Here is a 19,233-nt window from a genome sequence, read left to right on the forward strand (position 1 = left end):
TAAAGCGGTGGTTAGTGCTGCAAGCTGAAAGTCGGGGACAGCCAGACTCATTTCTAAACTTTATGGTGCCTTTTATGATGAGATAACTTCAGAATTTAGGGTGTTAGGTTGCTATGTCAAAAGCTGACAGTAGCCTAATCATACAATATATGTGCCATCACTATAAGTAATGTCAGAGAGCGTTTATTTTATTTTATCTTGCATCTTGTGTTATTGTATCTGCTGTGTAATAAATGTCAAATTATGACTTAACTGTACTGTAAATCCTGTTTCTACAGCCATCTGAGTGTACTTCTAGCAGAATGCAAGGATTTGCAAATCTCATGCTCTCCCTCTACATAATGTAGTGATCAAACAGCAAAGTGTGTTAAGTCAGAGGCTTCGTCAGCTCAACAAAGAACTTTGCAGGTGTTGTCCCACAGTAATAACTCCACACTGTGACTTTTTTTACAATGACTAATAGCTAAATGACTAAACTGTTTCTTTATTGTGGAAAACAAATTCCCTATTTTTATTTTCAATAAAACAGCTGCACGGTGGTGTGGTGGTTAGCACCATTGCCTCACAGCAAGAGGGTTCCTGGTTCAAATCGGCTGGGGCCTTTCTGTGTGGAGTTTGCATGTCCTCCCTGGGTATGTGTGGGTTCTCTCTGGCTTCTTCCCATCATCCAAAAAGGAGCACATGCGTGAGACTCTCAGGGGTCTGTGATGGACATTTGTCCAGGGTGTACAAATGTCCAAATGACAGCTGGGATAGGCTAGCCCCCCCCACCCCGCGACCCTAAATTGGATTAAGCGGGTATAGAAAATGGAGGGATGGATGCTATGATGTGTTTAAGGTTTTCAGTTGGTGAAAGGTCAGGTGAGGTGCAGGCCAGTCTGGGATCTTTCCAGGATACTACGAAGCCATGCTGTTGTAATAGATGCAAGAAGTTCCCGACAGACATAATCTGGATGGGAGCATATGTTGCTCTAAAACCTGTATATACCTTTCACCACTGATGATGCCTTTCCAGGAGTGCAAATTGCCAATTCCATAGGAACTATTGCAACCCCAGAGATGCAGACTTTTGAACTTAACAATAATAACAAGCCAGATGGTCTCTGTCGTCCGGATAACATAGTTTTTAATGCAGTATTCCACTTTGCTTCAGTCCATTTTAAATGAGCGTTGGCCCAGAAAAGATGACAGCATTCACTTCTTCATTGCATGATAGACCTTAAGCCTCCATTTATGGATGGCACGGTGAACTGTGTTCACAGACAATGATTTCTGGAAGTATTCCTGAGCCCATGACAGGGATCTCCATGACAGAATCATGAGAGTATTTTAATGCAGTTCTGCCTGAGGGCCCGAAAATCAAAGGCATGCAATATTGATTTTCAGCTGTGTCCATTGCGCATAAAGATGACTACAGATTGTTGGAATCTTTTGATGATATTATGTACTCTAGATGATGGAATATTCAAAGTCTTTTATGTTGAGAAACAATATTCTCATATTGCTGCACAATTTGTAGATGGAGGAGGTTTTTTCAGTTAACTGAACCTCTGCCCATCTTTACTTCTGACAATGTTCTTTTTATGTCTAAGTACGGTACTGAATTGATGCTAATTAACCTAATTAGTTGCAATATGTTCCTTAAGCTTTTAGGTACTGCTGACCCTGCCCTAACTTTTTGATGAGTTGCTGCCATCAAATTCTCCTTAAATTGTCTTTCTATGTTCTATTATGAGCAGAAAAAAAGTTTTGTGAGATTAGAAAAACATTGCATTCTGATTGTAATTACATTTTTCAGTGTTGCAACTTATTTTTAAAAACTGGATTGTGCCCCTTTAAAAATATATGAAATGGTAAAACTGAAGCAAAATTACATTATTATTTATTCCAGTATAAATTTAAATATATTTCAAAATAAAGGTTTTTTCCACCCCCTATTATTGCCACATGTATTATTTGAATTGCTCATTTTGGCATCCTTGAATGGCTTTTTTGAAATGCAAGATGATGAAGCAGATGCAGATCATTAAGTCAAATAGAAACACCACAAAGCATACATAGTTTGAATCATCTGCCATGGATCCACCAACATGTCCCAATCCCAACATGTAGCATCTAGAAAGGGTGATTCTAAAAGGTTTGAAGACAGGCCACTGTGAGATAGATCAGAGTACACCAGTGTGAACACACAGACCACCCGAAATTAGAGCAATGTGTTTATGTGTTGGGCATATGCCTGTAGTAAACACGTGTTTGCATGCATGTGATGCATGCATGCAGGATATGCAAGTGTGTTTGTGTGGTTGTTTGTATAACTTTCAGTTTGAATTATAAAATGCATCTCTCATTCTCTTTGTGTATGTTTTGCATAGTGCAGCCAACTCTTCAGATGACTGAACTCCAGAGCAAGTCTGCATCTGCCTGCGATTTGTGAATGTTTATGATTTGCTGTGCTAACAGCATGAATGCTTCCACATGATGGCTGCTCTTTTCTGATATCTGAACTAACTGATACACTCAGCACAAATAAAACATTTTTTTAGGATTGTTTCAGTCAAAAATCTGACTTCAAAGAGTCTGTGTTTGTGCATGTCTACGTGTGCCATCCATACAAGCCCTCCAGACATCACATTTTCCCCCAACAGTGTGCACAGTACCAAGAGAGGTGAGACAGGAGAGACGAAGAATGAACACTTTCGAGAGACATGGGGTGCGTTCTTAGAAGATGCATGGCCAAGCCTGAGTGAAGAAAACCACCACAAAATAAATGAATGAAAGTGGCAGAACGCATACGAAAAGTGCTGCAAAATTAACTGAAGGGGCAACAGCATACTGGCAGGACCAAATGACACAGTCACTGACAAGACAAAAGAAGTTTTGTGAGCATGTGCAGTGTTGCTTTAGGATGCAAATAATAAATTAATCATGAACATTTACAAATCAATAGTGAGAATAAACAGGTTTTCATTTTCACCTTGTGTTGTTTCTATGGATACTCTTTACAATCTGTAGATCACTTACTATTTCTGGATTCTATGTACAATCTGCAAAGATTTAACGAAATTTAGCACAGGAAGCTGAAATGTTTCTATACATCTATTCAGATTTTGACCTGTTCAATAAAACAGCTTTTTAAGCTGGGAACCCCACAAACATAGTCCTGATGTACTCTTCCAACGTTCTTGTCACTCACTCTCTTGTCAGTGGTTGGTTTGGCAAAGTATTTGTTTTACTAACTACAACTAATATAGAGTCTAAGAGTTGGAGGGCCCACGTGCTGGCCGCAGGGATGCCCTCCCTCCACAAATGTAACCCAGACTCTGTGGGAGAATACTGAGATTTTCACTGGCTGACTGCTTCCTAATCTGGCACACCAAATGTATGCTCTTCCTTGAATAAAGCTGGTGAAGACATATAATTTAGTTGCGGTCAATTTGTGGCATCATTCTGGCCTACAAGGGTACAGCAATAATAGTAGGTTGGCTGACCAGACCTTGGCTGTCATCAGGGCTGCGGTTATGAAGGGAATCCAGAAACACTGAGCTAATCAACCTCGATTTAAACCAAGCTCTCAAACTTAACAGCCACCAAAACCAAGCAAGCACATCACCAGACTGCACTGCGCAGTGCACCTTCCAATCTTCTCCTGTTTGTCTTCATAAAAAATAAGTCTTCTCTAATTCAGTCCAGCTTCCATCAAAAACTTGGGCTGCTGCAGGTACACGTTACATTGGTTAAAACTGGTTTGCACAGTAAATGCCAACCAACAATGTTGCTTTGGTTAAATTGTCAGATAAAATAGAGGCCTGCTTGTACTGGAGTAACGGTCAGGCTCACATTTACACTTGAACAACTTTATTGCTAATGTTCCATGACTGTTGATAAAATGCTAGTATTCTTTTGCATGGCTAAACACATCTATTGGGACCTCTACTTTGACTCCTCTGCTCTTGCAGGCCCCGTCTGATTAAAAAGCGCCCTTCAGAATAGTTCAATATGCCTGAGTACCTGAATGATTTTCACTCAACTTAAGTCAACTGAGACAAACATTGATAAATGCCAGTGAAGGGTTAGGTCAGGTGTGTGAGTTAATCCCCGACAGGAAGCGGTAGAGGAAATGACCCAAGGGCTAATAGAAGGAGTGTGTTTCTGACATGACTGAGAAGAACAGGGGAAACTGCAGTGTCCAGCAAAACGTCAGAGTAGGAAGAGAAGCAAAAGCAGATGCAGGGTTGTTGAGGTTACTGAAGTTGCAATAGAAGAAGAGAAAGCACGTGTATGGTATCCTTTTGTCCTTGTATGTCACAGATCAAAAGAAAAAGCTCAGGGACATAGTTACTGTAACAAGGCCTGTTTCTCAACTTACATTTTATCACATGAACCTAATTTCGAAGGTTAATTAAATTTGCTGTTGGAAACAGGCTGCTGAGTTAATCATTTCTAGTCTTACATTTTCTCATTTAAAAAATATTTTTTCTTTCCCCCTGTAGCCGTATCAGGGTGAGACAACTCACCTACACAAGTCTTTCCATCGCTGTGTAGAACAAACTTCATGTGGCAGGAACATTTGGGACCGTGATCCGTCTCCTCGCAGATGTGCTGGCATCCTCCATTCCCGTAGTTACATGTCACTATCGAAGAAAGCAGTTAACACAAAATCTTTTTACAATGGGACTGCAACTATTTCTTGGACATTTGAAAGTCAGTGGAGCGGTGACAGAAAGAGTATGACATACAAAAATCCATTCTCTCTGGACCATATTCCGTATCATGTAAGAACAGTGGACTCAGTCAGACTGCCTTTAGTCCTTTACATAGCTTCAGAAACACATTATTTAATATGTCTTTGAAGTACTTTGAAGTACTGAGGGTTCCCTCCTGTTTAGACTCAGTTTGATGTGATTAGAGCACTACAAACAAACTTGACTTCTAGATGCTGTTCAGCATTTGAGTTGCTTACTAAACTCTATGTGCAGGTGGTCTAAGATTATGTTCAAAGTCTGTGTAGCATACATAATGTAAAGAAGGGCTTGTGCCGAATCTATTTTCTAACCTCTGTCCTGGGTATACTGAAGTCATCACCATAAAGATTTTAAGGGAAAGTTTACCTCTAAATCAAATGGACACATTTTTATTCATAGTAGATCACAGAGGACGAATAAAATGTAGAAAGTGAGACATTTTGCTATTTCATTAAAAATATTAGCTCATGTTGAATTTCATAGCTGCAATACATCAAAGAAAAAAGTTGAGACAAGAGAAACAAAAGGCTAAAAAGTAAGTGGTACTTAAAAGGAACCGCTGGAAGAACATGTTACAACTGATTAGGTTCACTGACAACTGGTGAGTAACAATTTTGGATGGTTGTGCTCTTTGGGCACTGTATTCAAAACAGACATGATTCTGTCATGGAAATCACTGCATTAGCTCAGGAACACAGTTTGTTGTGCCATCCACAAATGCAAGGGTGAAGCTCTATCATGCAAGCAAGGAGTCATACGTGAATATGGTTCGGTAACATCGCTGTGAGGAGGAGAGGAACCATCCAGCTTGTTGTTAACATTCTGTTCAAAAGGCTGCATCTCTTATGCAATGGGGGTGCATTAGTGCCCGTGGAACTGGCAGCTTGCACATCTGGAAAGGCTCCAATAATGCTAGAAGGTATAAAGAGGTTTTATAGAAACATTTGCTCCCATCCAGATGATGTCTTTTTCAGGGGAACATATTTTGCATATTGCATGTTTCAGCAAGACAATGCTAAACCGCATGCTGTATCTATTACTGCATCTTTATCTGAATGCAGACCAGACCTTTCACCAACCGAAAACATTTGGTTCGGTAGTAAACAAAATGACAATAAAGTAGACTCGTGACTGTTGAGCAGCTAGAGTCCTATATCAGACAAGAATGGGACAGCATTCCTCTCCCAAAGATCCAGCAACGGTTCTCCTCAGTTTACAGACTGTTGTTAAAAGAACAGAGGATGTAGTGAGGAACATGGCCCTCTCCGACTATTTTGAGATGTGTTGCGACCACGAAATTTAAGAAATTTACTTTTTACCAAACTATAAATTGTCTCACTTTTATGTTTTTTATATATATATTGTAAAAAAAAATCATTGGTTTATGAGATTAGCAAATGATTACATTCTGTTTTTTATTCTGTTTTTATTATTTATGTTTTATAGTATTCCAACTTTTTTTTTTAAACTGGGGTTATGCTTCGGTCTTGCAGAGCAACTGAGAGGTCACATTCTTAAACTCTCAAACAATCAATTAGCAAACAGCTGAGCTTCTGCTCCATATTGTAAGAATAAGAGCAGAAGCTTGTAATCTTTCAAAATGATTTTTACTGAAATTAAATCAAATTTGCAGTGGACCAAAAAGGGCAGAGTACAGTTTGTGGTTTGCACATTCATGTGTTAAAGTGGATGTACATTTTGTGTTGCGGCATCTATGAGGCGCATTAACCACGGCACTTTAACACACCTGTGATGACAGAGTGAAAAAGAGCACCACTGAGCTGAGCCTTCCATCGCCATCCTGTCTGCACCGTACCATCCCAACACCTTTTGCCCTTTTCCTGGGCTGTCACAGAAAAACTATAGAATAACACTTCTCCAATCCTTATCCAAACACAGACAAATCCCCCATCAGCCCTGGCCCCGGCTCTGACAGGATGATCTCTGTTGCACGGCAACAGGAAGTGTTCGCTGTCCGTCAGAGCAGTCCCCTTCGAGTAACCTCCACACTTGCCCTGGTTGTGTAAATGATCCCTCCTTATTTGAAAAACATGTTTTTCTTTACAAGGACTTTTCAGGAGATTAGTCACAGCTTGGTAAAGCAACATAACTATCGGCTTCAAACTTTTTTGGAAGACAGTTGTGGAATGAGTTTGATTATCCATCATTGGCCAGTTTCCAAACCCTAATCACCTTTTCATGAGGAGCCTATAAACCAGTCATCTGATGTATTTGCATGTGTGTGGTTGAGATGACTTACATTTGCAATCCTTCAAGTTACGGGTGAGCTGGAATCCTGGTCGACACTCACAGGAGATGCCACCCTTCTGTGCTTCTCTGCAGATGTGTGCACACCCATGATTCTTGTCCATGCAGGTGGGCCCCTCCTTTGTGCCGTCTAGTTGTACTGCGAAGAAAATAGCAGGACCAGGAGAGTTTATCTCTTAGCTGCCACAAAAATTACACACTGTTTTTAAAGCCAAAGACCATTCAGTAAACTAAGAGCTTGGTTCACATTTAATATCACAAAGATGGTAAGTGGGCTAAAAAAATGTTCAAATGCCTGTCACGCATTCTGACCCTCGGTGCTTCATATGCCTACTGCTGGTGACTGACATGCCCAGTACCCTTTCACAAAGATTTAAGCACTTGTTGGAACATGCTCACTCTTTTCAGGCTTTAAAAAGGAGTCTGCCAGCAGAAAGGATAAAACTCCCAGCAGGAGCCGATCCCATAGACCTGTAATTTTAATTGAGGTAATCCCCATAAAAAAAAAGAAAAAGAAAAAAGAAAGGAGGAACAAGTGTTAAGAAAAAAAAAAAAAAGAAAACTTCTCCCAGCAGAGAATGAGATCAAAAGTAATTGTACTTCGGTAAGAATAAGACCAAACCACAAAGGTTTGGCCTTTCATTTCTTCATTGTTAAGGCACAACAGGCACCTGGAATACCCTGCCACCCTCATGTCATGAATTATAACCCATATGAATAAAGTGCTTTCTCTGCTTTACTCTGCACTCTGATAATAGTGAACTCTTTGCAGGAGAGGATTGATGTTTGACTTCATCGTTGTGAAAACCTGCCACCACTACAAACACAGTGACAAATCCTAGCTCTCTGGCTCATTAAAAACTAAACATATTCCTTTCCTTTTGCCTTCTCTTCTGGAGAACAGTGAGGCAGTGAGCAAAAGGACATCTCTATTAATGACTCATTAAATCTGCTGTCATACTGAAAGATCTTTGGAGGTCCAAGTTTTTTAATTAGCCAGCTTATTTTGGTATAAGTTCATGACATAGCATATGTGCGTGGGAGTGTTAATAAACACTAAAGAACATATAACCTTGTGAGCTGTAAAATCTAAATGTAGTGTCAGTCTTGACAGCTATGAGATGTCATGTAGATTCCACACGCCTGCCTCAAGGGTTGCAAAAGAAATCAATATAATTTTGAGACAAACTGGTATTCACACTATTCTTAATTCAATCATTCATTTCTGTAGGTAAAACTTGCAACAATAACCTCCCTTAGGTTTAACCTCTTGTTTTCCACATGTTCTGACATAAATGTTGTGCATTTCCACTTATGGGTGATGGCTAGAATCTTATGTCTGTATGTGTTTATAAGAACTGATGCCAATCCAACAATTCTGGCCACCAAGTAAAATACTGTCCATCACCTTAAGTCTATCAACAAGTGTCACAAGGTCATACAATCCTCTCAGACTTTTCCTTAGGAGCTGTTGACATTCTTGCAGGCAAGGCGAGCTATCAGACACAAAGTGCAACAACAGCCTTCCCCTCTACACAAAGACTCAGAGCTGAACAAACACTGAGCCCAAAAGAAAAAGCTACAGGAGTTCTGACAGATTAGACCATGGATGAGTTTCAACAGAGCAGCTGTTTTTAAGTGCTGCAAATTTCACAGTGAGTCATGTGGATGTTTAAGTATGATATAAATTTCTCTGATCATTTTTCCCGGCTGCAATGTGTCTACATGCAGCAAGAGCAGGAAACATCTCTATGAGCTTAACAGAGGATTGAATTCCCAACTAGTCCCCAGTGGACTAAAAAAACATTGACCAAGGTTGTATTAATCATCCCAAACTTCACTTTCCTTTCATTCCTTTCATTTTTATGCAGCGCCTCGACATGAAAATAACAGGCCCTTCTATCAATAAAATGTGAGGCTGAGGGTAGAACTTGGGCCTTCAGCTCTCTGAGGACTAATTCAAGCAAATGTGTTGACACGATGGCCCTTTTCTCCAGCCCAGACCCAGCCATCATCCACCATAAGCAGTTCACTCTAACTTGCTGCCAAAGGCCTACAGTTTTCATCATTACTAAAAAGCAGAAGGCAGAAAGAAAACACAACTTGAAATGGAAATGGATAGGAGAGGAAAAAAAGATGAATGATAAAAATAAGTCATTCATCAATCCCTAAAACAATCTTCTGAACTCCAACTGCACATAACTGTTTATCAGAGACCACTTTATATTCAGGAAACTGGGCAGAACATCATCTTGGAGCTATACAAGAGCTATTCAAATGTCAACTAAAGAGCAATTCATGGTGGATCTGGGATTTTACAGTTTAATACAGGAGACATATATCTGCTGCACTCTGCTATATATATATATATATATCTGCTACAAATGGGGAATACTGCAATTAAAGTGTGCATTTAAGTACCCACAACTTCATCTTCTCAGCACAGCTTGTGACCTCTGAACCAAACACTTAAAGCGGTGATGCTGCCAGAAGTCAATAAAATTGATATTTTCTTATACACTATAAGGAATGACAGATGTGTGTCAAAGTGTTAGTTTGGATTCGAGCAACAGCCAGCAGCCCCTCGTCTTATTGTTTAATCAATGCAAAACCTGTTGTAAAACCACAATCAGTCACTGCACAATTTTTAATGTAAATCAGCCAAAACAACTATAAAATATATGGTTTAATGGTCCCATTTATGGCTGATTTATGGTTGCTTATTTGTATCAATTTTCCAGGCTTTTTTTCTTCACTCAGTGAAGGATTATGGGAACTCAACCAAAGCAGTCTTTCAAACAGCCTACAGTACATTAATTCTTCACAATGGGTCCTACACACAGGTTGACTGCTGTCTCAAGAAAAATTGGCTTGAGCTTGAAAAGGACGATGATGATGATGAGTTAACCACAGAGAAAAAACAATAAAGAGCAAGGAAGCGTGGATGAGAAGCGCAGACAATCACTGTATTGGACAATCTGTTAGTTTAACTCTACAACAAAGCAGATCTTTGTCAACAATTAGTTCTGTTTTTTCCATGGTAGGGCAAAGCTAAGAGGCCTATATCAGCATAAAAATAGTGTAGCTTACTTTTCAGCTTGTCTGACATATTTTTGTAACAAAACTGTACATAGCAACACTGAGAAAACGCCTCATCATGCTGGGACCATGAAGCTTCATCTATGCCTCCTCATTGGACTCATGGGAAGTCTAGAGTAGCCTACAAAAGTGAATTATATTGTTGTGAGTTAATACCAGAGTGCTGGTGGACCTGTGCTGGTCTGCAGTTTATAGAAAAAAACAGGAGACAGGCTCTTGTTGAGCTTGATAAATTTCCACTGCTTATTCTCATACCCAAACAAATATTGGCAAGATCCTCTGGGATAAAGTGACCGCAGTAAGGTCTTTTTCATTCTTCTGAAGCAGAATCCATTTGTGAGTTTTTCATTGGCTCAGAAACTTCAGCGTAATATGTGATATCAGCCATAGTGGCAGCGGGTCATTGTATTAAGTAGAAGTTACATCAAACAGCAGCCTCTCTGAAAACTATCAGGTAACAGTGACAGGATAGTGAAGGTAGCTAAGGCTGTACTAATGACAAAACTCAACGTGCACGGAGAGTTGTGAGGAGAGATTAACTGGCAATGGCACCGTAAACTCTATGTTGTGAGCTACAAATGAACAAGCTATTTATCTAACTCTTATTATCTTATCAGAATCAGACCAGCTTCTAATAGGTTGTAAAAATCTACTGAAAACATACTTGTATTAAATACAGTACAACATCTTCCCAAGAATTCTGTTGGACTGCATGTTCCAGACAAGAGCTACCAGCTCTGAGGTAAAACCTGCCTACCAACAAAATAAACAACAGTAAAGTTTCAGCGGTAGGGAATGAGTTTTAACATTACACAAAAACTGTGCAAAAGAAAAAAAGTTAACAACTCCAGCTAAGATGCCAGCTCATGTGATCCTCAAAAGAACCAAGGAGGCCACAAGTTCTTCACCACAGCTCTCTTAAATCTGAGAACCATGTAGTGGGGGGACCAAAACAATAGAACTGAAGTAGTTGAAGGCATGCCAAGGGTTTATAGTCTGCTCTGAGTGCATAGGGCAGTGAAAAGAGGTCCGTGCTGAGCTGCTGTCATACAGCTCAAAGGGGAGACGGTCCCCTCTTTGCCGGAGAACTATAAGCAGCTACCTAGTGTTGGGTGGATACGAACTGAAAAGAAGGGGCCTAAGAATGGAGCCACCACACTATTAAAGCAACATTCCTTCCTCTTAGATAATGGGCCCTTAAAAGTTTTAATGGGAGGATAAAAATGTCAACGCATGGAAAAGAAAAAAAAGAGAAAGAACGGACTGGGTTGGGCTGGGCTGAGCCGCAACACAGATGGTCAGACAGGGCAGTGAGCCGGTCAAGGAAATAAGTCTTCCCCACTGACTCTGTTCATAAAGAGCAGATAGAATCCATCCAAGTGCTACTGTTTGGTTTGTCTGATTTTTTTTGCTGCTAACAAAGCCTTGTTGAAGCTGCTCATTTCACTCTCTTATTCAAAAAGGAGCCCTTAAAGCCTTAAACAGCAAAGAATGAAAAAGACTATTTCTGGGCTGATATATGCCACCGGCAAAGTGCTTAATATACAACTTGGTTTGGTTTAGTATATTTTGGTCCTAGAATATAACAAAGCACAGTTTTGCAGTCAGTCAGGAGTGGTAAACAGGTAAATTATATTTTAAAGAGGTTAAAATAAACAAGAACTTTGTAGGCACATGTAAGTCTCTTGAGAATATCTTGGAATTTTATTTAATAAGTGCATTAAAGTATGTGTATGCATTAAAACAGGTGTACATGCATAATGTATGGGTGTTACACACACATAAGTGAGTGTCCATCTGTGTAACAGGCAGTTGTGCAGCACCTGCTGGGTATGTGCCACTCTCCCACTCACTCTTCCTCTAATTCTATCAAGGTCACCTCACTATGCAGTCCCAAAGGAGCCTGACCCCCTCCCAACAGCAAAGACACTAAAGTAGAGCATGCCCAAGCTGCTAGCCTTCTCTAATACAGCGATAGAAAATATGTGAAATGCTGAATGTTATTACAGAGCTGCATTCATTCTCAAGTTAAATCAAGAGACAGAGAAGAGAAGAGATATTGGTCTCTGGATATCTGGCCCTCTGACTGAATCCATGACAGCCAAGTGTTAGTGGAAAAAACCCACTGGCACTCAGGAAGAGCATACAGGGCTGGCCAACTTAGGGATGGCCTTCAACAAACCCACAAGGAAAAGGGATGCCCATCTTAAATGAGGTACGGAGAATTCAGCGGCAAGGCCGCCAACATTTGCAAGAGCTAAACCGCTGATGTATATTTGTTGAAGTGTGGGGGTGGATATAGTGGGGGCATAGGGTCTGTGAAAGGCTGGACAAAGGGCAGATAATATTGGAGAGGGAGAGGGAGAGGGAGAGAGAGAGAGAGAGAGACAGAGAGAGAGATGAAGAGATAAAAGGGACAAAAAAAGTGTCCATTATGTCTTTGTCTCTGCAGCTCAAAGCTTTTGCCTTTCCACTCCAGGAGAAGAGCCTGGTTATACGGTTGGGCTGCAGAGCAATGGAGCAGTGACTTTTGCACTTGTAAAAACAGTTCTGTGGCCAATGCACAGAAAGGCAGGCAGCAGGGCAGGACTATTGAGAAACAACAGGGGGAAACATGTAAGAACGCTGCTGGTTGCAGCACAATGGCCTGAAAAAGTAGCAAGAAAAAAAAATAGTCCTACACAGTATTTCCCTTTGTAGTTTAACATCCTAAACATTACATTACTGGAATTACAGAAACAGGAAACTATATCAGTGCATTAGCTAATGAAATGAAAATGTAAAATAGACTACTTCGTGGAATTTACATGATCAAATAACGTTTTTTTTTTTTTTCTTCAAATCTATGATGAGAAAAACAGCAATAAAACGGAATTCATTGACTCTAGGCCTGACTTCACACAGGAGGAATGTCATGGTTGGAGAGCAAGACTAACCGAGAGTACGATGCGACAATGTATTACAGATTTGATCATATTTATTGGAAAATTCCTTATTCTGTTGTAATTCTGGCCAACAGAAAAAACGCATATCCTGAAGTCAACACATGACTCTTCATCTAAATGTCATAACAAAGCATGTCTGTCTGTGCCTGCAGCAGGATTAAACTGAAATAGAAATTATTGAGTTTTGCATGTGCATGTGTGTGTGTGTTAGTGTGTGTGAAAGTGTACGCATGTGTGATTATACCCATCTTGTCCACGGTGTTGAGAGATTTGCTGCACAAGGGTTAACACCTCCTTTGGGAGGCTAATGAAAGTTGTAAACACAGGAGGTTTCCACTGACAAAGTAAATATTTCCTAGCGAGAAAAGTACCAATGTACAGAAAAAATAGCATCTCTTGCGTCCACAGTCAGGTGAATGATGAGTCAGGCTCCATTTGGAGGAAACAAATCATGCTTTTTTTTTTTAGGGGGGTGACAATGGTTACCATCAGATGTAAAGCCATGGACTACATTTTCTAACATCCCTGTTCTGTTGATGCAAAATCTATTTTGGATGACACTTACTTGTTGACAGAAAACTCTGCTTGCTGTTAATTTATGTTCATCTGCTTCTGAGAGTGTACTTGGAAGACTTCAGTGCCTTGGCCTATAACAGATTCCTGCAGCAATGAAAGCTGACAGTCAAGCCTCTTGTAATATTTCTTTCTAAAATGAGTTCGAGATACTTCCTGAGTTCACAACAGCCTGATGATTACATTATAGACTCCTCATTGGTATTCTGCAGCTTTCCCCACAATGCCAGCCTCACTTGTGCCACACTGATTGGTAGTAACAGGACTCCAGTTCTTGGTAAACGTTACATCCCCCACTCGTGCGAGTAGAACTTGCTCTTTCAGCTGACCTTCCACATCATAAAATATAGCTTTTAAATTCCCCAGACACTAATGTGATCATGTGTGAGGTGTACCAGAACAAACCCGATCCGCAGAGACCTCAACCCACAACCCAAAGGTTCCACAGCTGATATCCCAGTACCAGACACTGAACCTGCCAGAAGTCAGTGCCCCGACAGGTCAGAGCTGTTTTGGGTGTCTGAGGAGGACCTTCACAATAACAGGTATGTGGTTTTAATGATGTGGTTGATCTGTGTATAATTTCATTTTGTGTATTCTGAACTGAATACAAATGAACTGAATACATAACTTACTATACGTGACTTATGTAACCACCCATCAACGCACACTTGAGGTAATTGCTCTACCGGATATTTAAAAAGGAACAGGACTGACATTATAGATGTGTGGGTTGACTGAGTCTGAAATTCCTGAATTCCAATGTGCTGGATCCCGTCTCACGCACATACGTCCCTGTCATCCTCCTAAATGAAAGAGAAAATAAATCAAACTCCAAGCACTGGAACTCTTCTTGACCTAAATGGCATTCCTATCAACCACAAAGCACCTTGATGGGTCTGACAAGCTTTATTTCTAGACTGGAGATGTTTGAGGGGAATAAATGAACTGTTACATTTTGGCCAGCTACACGATGGAGAACCTCATTTGGCCAAAGTTACTCCTACTGAGGGGGGCAGGGGCAGGTCTAATAAGAGACAGGCCAGCAGCAGCCTTATCATTAGCCGAGTGGCTGGAAGACCCCTGCTGCCTAATTGGCACAAGTTCCCTGCTAACAAAGACTCGCTACCAGCAGGAGAAACAGAAAAGCGGTGGCAGGCAGTGCAGTGACCAGCTTTCTGCTGTACCTGGAACAACTGGTAAAAGTTGCCCACGAACACCTGACCCATTAATGGAAGAAGCTGATGTCTTTTTAATGACAACAATAAAGCTCATGAGCAAACCGCACTCCAGGCTTTGCTCCTTAAGAGGTGGGCTTGCAGGATGCATGGAGGGCTGCATTTAAATTCACTTGGCTGAAAGATTAAATGAGTTTTCATTTTCTCAATCATTTTTGATATTTGCAGTAATTCTGCAGGGTTGTTTCTCAATAGCTCGGCAAAGTCAGTTCCTCACCACTTCCATTTTTCTTCAGGCATGTACTGTTGTTATAAAAGCAGTAATAATAAGCAGATGAGTGCTTGTTCTGTTAGTCTGACACAAATAAGGAAACAATGACAGGGCGCCTATCTGATGAGTGAAGGAAGTTTGTAGATTTATGGCAGCTTTTATCCCTTGATCCAAATGTGTCTCATCTGGAAGTAATAAAAACAAAATTAATATCAAAATTTAATATTAACAGGAACTGGGGACATCAAGAGAGAAATAGTAAATGTAAGAGAGACAAGGGGAGTTTGGCAAGATCAGACTGCTGCTCAAAGTCTGTTTCTCTGTTTCTGACAGTATAACAGAGATTTGAAACACATGGTCCAGTTTTTTTTTTTTTTAAAAAGAAAAGGAAACAACACTCACAACACAGGCCTGGTGAACTGTCAATGTTTTCATCTAATAAAGATAAGAGTCTTTATTTCACAAAACAGAAGTGAATAAGGAGGCCAAAAATCAGAAGGCACTCAGATCCTGATGTGTATGTAGGGTTCATTGACTGTGGAGAGTCGCAGCAAACTTTATCAAACTTTAGCAAAAAATGATCGACAACATAGCCCAGTCTGTTGGAGCGGAGGAATCTGTAGGCAGCTGGGTAATTACTCCTAAATAAATATGTTTTGTAACAGCTGTACATTCTATGTGATGTCGCTTCATAGAGACATTGTAGTCTCTGAAACATGTTGTGCAGAACAGCAGCACAACACACAACAGCACAGGGAGAAAATTATTTCTTCAGATCCAAACAACCAAAATGTACCTGTTGGAATGTGTCTGTTTTGAAAAATGGACTGACACAGCATTAGGTCTTGAAGGCACATAATATATCACAAGTGCTGGTCTTGCCACTGTGTCGAGTTTAATGACACGATTTTACATGTGCTTTATTTGAAAAAAAAAAAAAAGACTATTGTCATATTTGTAGTGATGTGCACGGAGGTGTTGTGGTTAGCAGCGTCACCTTACAGCAAGAGGGTTTGAATCCCGGCTGGGGCCTTTCTGTGTGGAGTGTGCATGTTCTCCTCGTGTATGCGTGGGTTCTCTCCGGGTACTTCCTCCCACCGTCCAAAAACATGCATGTCAGGTTAATTGGTGACTCTAAATTGTCCCTAAAAGTGAGTGTGGGTGTGTTTGTTTGCGTGTCTCATGTGACCCTGTGATGGACTGGCGACCCATCCAGGATGTACCCACCCCCATCCTAAAATAAATAAATAATGTGGATAATATGGCAGTGGAAGTATTATTCCTTAAAAGATTTCAGGTTCCAGGCAGTACCAGGCACTTGACATGACATGGCTTCTCAGTGTAAGTCATTGTTTGAATTCCTTTGCCAAGAAGTGAGTGTTCTTGGCTTTGACCTAATTGGTGAATAAACATTTTCTATTTTCATTGTTCTACGGTAACACCATAGAACCAAAATGCTGATGTTAGCCTGATGTTTAATGCCTTGAAGACTCCCTGTGGTAATCTGTGACTGTCAATTACTGCGTGATGGTTCAACCTACAGAAAGTGAGTGTCCCGTCTCCTGAGAGTGTCTATACCTCCTACAACAGAGATGTTTAACACTGGCTGCTCTTGACTTCTCTATCAAGTGGTGAACAGAAAAAAGTAGCTAACCAACTGGGATCTGTCAATATTAAGTATTGGTTTTGTCCACCAGAAATAGGTTAAAAGTAACATTCATAATTCAACCCGTAAACATTTGTAATCAATGCTGAAAAAAAAAAACTGAAAAAAAATTCCACAAACTCCTAATTAAGATTTTAGGTTTCATGTGACTTCAACAAACTAGAGTGGCTCTGTAATAAACAACAATCACAAAGCTTCATGAGAAAATTAGATTGGATGAATGCAAAAGAGAGACATTTCCTGTCAGCTTACTTTGACATTATAAATGTATGCATGTCTGCGGCGCTGCTGTGTGTGGCGAGCAAGCCTCAGAGCAGGTCGGCTCTTCTCCTGTCACGTCTCCATCCCACAGGAACGCTCTATAAACAAGAGGTGTGTCTGCCCCAGGCTACACCTTTAATTGTTTTCTCTGTTCACAGTCCCCCACAGGCCACTTTCATACCACAGATACCTTAAAATGCTGCCAAGCACTAGATTGGTTCAATTTGAAAGGGTGGGTGGAAAACAAAAAGAGATTTATCCCTGTTCTTCTCTTTACCCTCCAGACTGAAGACTTACCTTTTTTCATCTTCCATTTAGACCTGTTGGGGCTGATCTCATTCTCAGTTTAGATCTGCACAACGCATCATATAGTAAAAAAAAAATGCCCAGACTTGAAGATTTTCATGTCACATAAAAATCTGATAGCATCATCCAAAATCACTGAAAATATGCACTTTAAAAAAGCCTTTACCATGTGTGACCTTAAGCATAAAGTCCACAGTGTGTGTGTGCGTGTGTGTGTGTGTGAAGTGTAAATAACCTTTAGGCCTTTGTATACAGGTATGCTGGTTGTCACTTAGGAGAAATCCTTCTCTGCAGCGGCACTCATAACTCCCCATCATGTTAACACAAATCTGTTGGCATCCACCGTTGCCTTCCGAACACTCGTCCACATCTACCAGGAAATGCACACAAACACAAGCACAGAACAAAATTAAGAGCACTTAATGACAGAACAAATATTTTACAGATTATCTCTTGTTTTAAGGTTGTCTAGCATTACAACATGACCCATTTATTGGATCAGATTGAGAACGCAAACATACATAGCAGTAAAGATTAAACACCATCATCACACCCTTCTTACTGTAAAGCAATGAATTCAAAGTTAAATCATTTAAAAAGGATAGAGGACTCCAGATAAGTGGAGATTGTGATCTGAGAGCAAATTCAATGTATAGACAAAAAACAATGCACACCAAAATGTATTTGAATATTTTGAAAACAGAAGAGTTTGATTTAAGGATGAGGTTGTGTCTGCCTGACAAGGCGCAACTCCAGAGCTGCATTTAAAACCTCCAACTGTGCAGCACAAAGCCATAAAATGCACATGCAGCACAGACCTCTGGCAAGAGGGAAACCTGATCCACCTGGGCCAGAGTACCTGCTGATGACGAGTGTCTGTCAGCCCAGTGACGGGAGGAATGCATACAGATGTGGGAGGAGGGGAAAGTGTAGCAATTTTTTTCCTTTCTTTTTGGTGGAGTGGGAGGCTGAATCTAGTTAAAATACATACAAAAAAGAAAGAAAAAAAAACATGTTGCTCTGCCACGGGAGCAAGAAAGGGAAACCGACCACAAATTAAGGTTGCCAAGTTCATTTGAGTTGGTAATGAATTGTGGTCTTCCAGCAGCTCTCTCCTTATGCATGCCACCCCCTCAAATTGGTATCAAAAGAAACTGCTAAACATATTTATCTACCGTGCTTAGCCCACCAGTGTCTTCCCTGTGCGTGACAGAGGAGCAGCCCTGAAGACAATATGCTGTCTCTGTTCCATCAGAGACCTGTTCTCCCAGACTCTTTCTACCAGCCACATTGGAACCTTATCCATCCCTCTGCTCTATGCATTAATAATCTGCTGTGTATACAAGTTCTGTTCTTTTTTTTTTTTTAATAAACTGTCATGCGAAACTAATTTACTGTCTATTTGTCCAGTCTGAGAAGGCCTCTGGATTAAGTTTCCTTTCTGGGGAATTCTCAGCTTGGGAAGAGTTAGAAATTAAACCTCACTCTGTCCTCTTCTTTCTTCTTTTTCCACAAAAATTTGGCCCACATGTCAATTCACCATTGTATAAACACACTCATTGTATTCACAAATTACAACCTGACTAGACAAAAATGTCTGGAGTTGACTAGAAGGTCAGTGGCAGGTAGTGCTAATGACCCTTATCGGTCTGCCAAGTCTGATGTACTGTTCTCACATTCCATCAGCAAAACTGTCTTTTTCCACAAAAACAATGTGTCATGCCAGTCAAGGCTGATGGGAAAAGCATCACTCTGCAACCAGGTGGAGCAGAGTCCTCTGAAAAAACACATTTAGACTGAAGTATAAGTAAAGGGAGAAGTATTTATGGTCTCATCTCTCCATCATGAAAGTGGCAGCCCCAGAGAGAGGGCCCTGGAACTGAAGAAAGCAGCCAGAAACCTACAGCTGCACCTTTACAGATAA

The 19,233-nt window shown here is 40.5% G+C and overlaps 1 protein-coding gene across 2 annotated transcripts in view; it reads right to left on the reverse strand.

Moving 5' to 3' along the window:
• Nucleotides 1-19,233, reverse strand: part of scube3 (signal peptide, CUB domain, EGF-like 3) — a 78,010-nt gene that overhangs the window by 27,597 nt on the left and 31,180 nt on the right. For both annotated transcript variants that reach the window (XM_072367614.1, XM_072367613.1), the window contains exons 4-6: nucleotides 17,545-17,679; nucleotides 7,003-7,149; nucleotides 4,515-4,631 (exon numbers count right to left, since the gene is read on the reverse strand). In XM_072367614.1, the coding sequence (XP_072223715.1) occupies nucleotides 4,515-4,631; nucleotides 7,003-7,149; nucleotides 17,545-17,679 (399 nt within the window). The remainder of the gene's footprint in view (nucleotides 1-4,514; nucleotides 4,632-7,002; nucleotides 7,150-17,544; nucleotides 17,680-19,233) is intronic.

This window comes from Leuresthes tenuis, unplaced genomic scaffold, assembly GCF_036924035.1.
Source record: "Leuresthes tenuis unplaced genomic scaffold, fLeuTen1.0.hap1 SCAF_16, whole genome shotgun sequence".
In the NCBI taxonomy this organism is placed as follows: Eukaryota; Metazoa; Chordata; class Actinopteri; order Atheriniformes; family Atherinopsidae; genus Leuresthes; species Leuresthes tenuis.